At 47.5% G+C, this 3,123-nt stretch overlaps 1 protein-coding gene across 1 annotated transcript in view; it reads right to left on the bottom strand.

The window, feature by feature from the left end:
- Positions 1-1,667: 1,667 nt before the first annotated feature.
- TCHH (trichohyalin) overlaps positions 1,668-3,123 on the bottom strand; it is a 5,957-nt gene continuing 4,501 nt past the window's right edge. The window contains exon 4 of the mRNA XM_012733243.1: positions 1,668-3,110. Within this exon, the coding sequence (XP_012588697.1) occupies positions 1,925-3,110 (1,186 nt within the window). The 3' untranslated portion in view covers positions 1,668-1,924. The remainder of the gene's footprint in view (positions 3,111-3,123) is intronic.

Consider the following 3,123-nt stretch of genomic DNA (forward strand, 5'->3'; position numbering starts at 1 on the left):
GCATTTATATTGAGGCTCTGAAGTGAGTAACCATTGATAAGAACCTGGGGAAAATCAGTGAGGATTTCCAGGGTTTCTGTGAAGATTATTAAGTAAAGAAAAGTGCACATCTACTTTAGGGGGAATCCAGTTTAGTTAGGAATTATTTGAGAGATGCAGTTCCATGAGATGTGATTTTTCAGCTGTCTTGGGTGAGTACCTGCTATTTGTATTAATGTGAGAGAACTCGCCCCTTGCAGAAAAATTTTTTTTGCCTGTCAGAATGACTTTCAGGAGATTAACTTTCTTGTTTATACCCGTTGTCCAAAATGTTGAGAGTCTATCATTTAGGACATCTCATCCATGACTCTCACGGTTAGAAATGATGTAATTAACCAGGGTCTTTTTGGACTTACTTGTAGTTATGAAGTGTGAATATAGACTTTAGTAGGTGGCACAGGAGTGTTTGGGTCAGGGATGTTCAGATAATTTGATACTTTTCATCTGATTTTTGTACCATCTAAGTACCATCTGTCTAAGACACCTCGCAGATTATGTTGCTTAATTCATCAGGTCAGCTACAATTTCTGTAATACTGAGCTGAACTTTCAGATCATTTTTTGCACAGTTGATTCACCAAAAATCAGAGCCCAAGAAGTGGCTGCATTTTGAGAAGGTGTACCACTGGATGTGTGGGATCACCCTTCTAATAGAAACACTTGTAAATAAAAAATAGTTTGAGCATGGAACTAATATTGGGCTCACCCTACCAGGGAAAGATGGAAGTCTTTTTCTTCCCTTTTCATATATAGACATGGAAAATAGTAACTAAATACTCTTAAGTGACTGGGTGGGAACTGTTATCACTTCTTAGACCATTAGACCTTGGGATATGGCTCGGAGCATAATTAAAACAGGCAAAAAAATTTTGCCAAAAATTTATTAATATTTTAGATAGTCCAATGATTTCAACAAGAATGTCTCCAAGGTAGTATCAACAGGCCTTAAGGGATTGTGGATTGTCAAATGGCCTCTAGGAAATTTTCATTTCCTCCCCCCAAATGCTATGATATCTTATTGGCCCTAGAGCAAGATAGATGTTTGCAGGATACTGAACAGGTTTCTGCTCAGTGCGATTAGGGAAGATAGTAATATTCCCCAAAACACCAGACACTGGGGGAGGAGAACTGAGTACTGCAGATTACAACAATTTTTAAAATTTTACAGGTAAATTTAAAAATTTTGAGCACCAGAGGTGATTAAAAACACTTCATATTTTTAGAATATGAAGGATATTTAAAATGTAACTCAAATTCTAATCCTTCAAGTGACACTTGGTTTTTATCAGGTATTTGTTCGCTATGCACTGATTTCACAGGGGATTTTCCTGTAGAAGTCTCTCTCTCTATACTGTTCAAAGGTTGTAAAAAATTCAGTTACCTCACAGAGTCTGTGTCAATTAAATAACAAGAGAGGAGGAGCTATCTGGAGGCCAATGTTCATGTAATTTAGACCCAAGAAGAAATCCCAACCTGAACATTAAAAATACCTGAATTCCCCAAAGATGGACCAACCAAAAAAGCCTCAATTGTTTTGACTTTCAAGTCCTCATGATTCTTACTACTTTTGGCCGCAACGAATGAATTATGTTCCTCAAGCAAAACTCTTTAAACAAATGTAATGATTTATTTTTTTAATGAATTTTCTTTGAATGCACACCACATCCGCACCAAAGGACAAAGACATCCTGCAGTAGAGAACTACTTGAGGAAAAAGAAAAGGCAGGAGTACAAAGTACACGAAGTGGATATAGTTTAAGAATCTGGAAAAAAGGCATTCTAACATCAGAGGTTTCCCACAACCAGAAAACATGTGAGTCATTTGATACCCGGTGTTTCTAATTTTGCTTTGCAGGAGGCTTTGGCAGGGATACTGGCAGCATCTCTCAAGGGCGGTATTGCGATCTCTGCTCCTGGATGTATTCATAGAGCGGGCTGGAGCGCACCGGGACCCTGGCGAACTGACGCGTGCCGGGTTCCAGAAGCTGCCTGCGGGCCTCGTCTTCCTGGGACCGTGTCTCCCGGGCTTGACCGCGGCTCTGCTGCAGGTTGCGTTCTCCTCGGCGCCTCTGCTCCTCCTCCTGTTCTTCGCGGAATTTCCTCTCGCGTTCCTGCCCACGCCTTTTCTCCTCGCCAGCAAACTGCTCCTCCGCACGGTATCGCTGCTCACGCTCCTGCGGACGCCTCAGCCCGTCCTGCTCTCGCTGCAGGTGCTGTTCCCTTTCAAGGAACTCTCGGTCGCGCTCCTGGCGACGCAGCAGTTGTTCCTCCCTTTCTTCATGGAGTTGTTCCTCCTCGAGGAACCTCCGGTCGCGCTCCTGGCGGCGCAGCTGCTGGTCTCCGCGTTCCTGGCGGAGCTGCTGCTCCTCGCGGAGCAGTTGCTCGCGCTCTTGCCGGCGCAGCTGCTGTTCCTCTTCTAGGAACGTACGGTCGCGCTCCTGGCGGCGTCTTTTCTCTTCTCTCTCTTCTCTCAGTAGCTGCTCTTCCTCTCGGAACTTCCCGTCTCGACGTTCGGCTTCCCTCTGCAATTCTTGCTCCAGCAGCGGTTCGGCTGGGGATTGCTTGTCGCGTCGCTGCCAGCCTCTCTCTTGCTCTCTCGCCTCTTCCCGCCCACCCTGCAGGAATCGCCTCTCCCGCTCCAGGAGCTCTTCCTCCTGCCGGAGCTTTTCTGCACGCTCTCTGCGTGGGGAGTAGACCCTGTTACTACCAGCATCATTTTCTTCTTCTGGTTGCCACTGCCATTTCAGATCGCGGCTCTGACCCGCATCTGCGAGCTCCCGCTTTCTATCCTGGCGCCGCAGCTCCTCCTCCAGGTACTGCCGGTCCCGCTGCTGGCGCCTCCTCTCCCGCAGCAGCCGCTCCTCCTCCTGCAGCAGCTCCTCTTCGCGGTACTGCCTCTCGCGCTCCTGGCGCCTCTTCTCGCGCTGCTCTCTCTGCAGCCGCTCCTCCTGCAGCTCCTCCTCCAGGTACTGCCTCTCAGGCTCCGGGCGCCTCTTCTCACGCTGCTCTCTCTGCAGCCGCTCCTCCTCCTGCAGCAGCTCCTCTTCACGGTACTGCCTCTCGCGCTGCTCTCTCTGCAGCCGCT

The sequence above is a fragment of the Condylura cristata genome, unplaced genomic scaffold (genome assembly GCF_000260355.1).
Source record: "Condylura cristata isolate star-nosed mole 26May11 unplaced genomic scaffold, ConCri1.0 scaffold00040, whole genome shotgun sequence".
Lineage (NCBI taxonomy): Eukaryota > Metazoa > Chordata > Mammalia > Eulipotyphla > Talpidae > Condylura > Condylura cristata.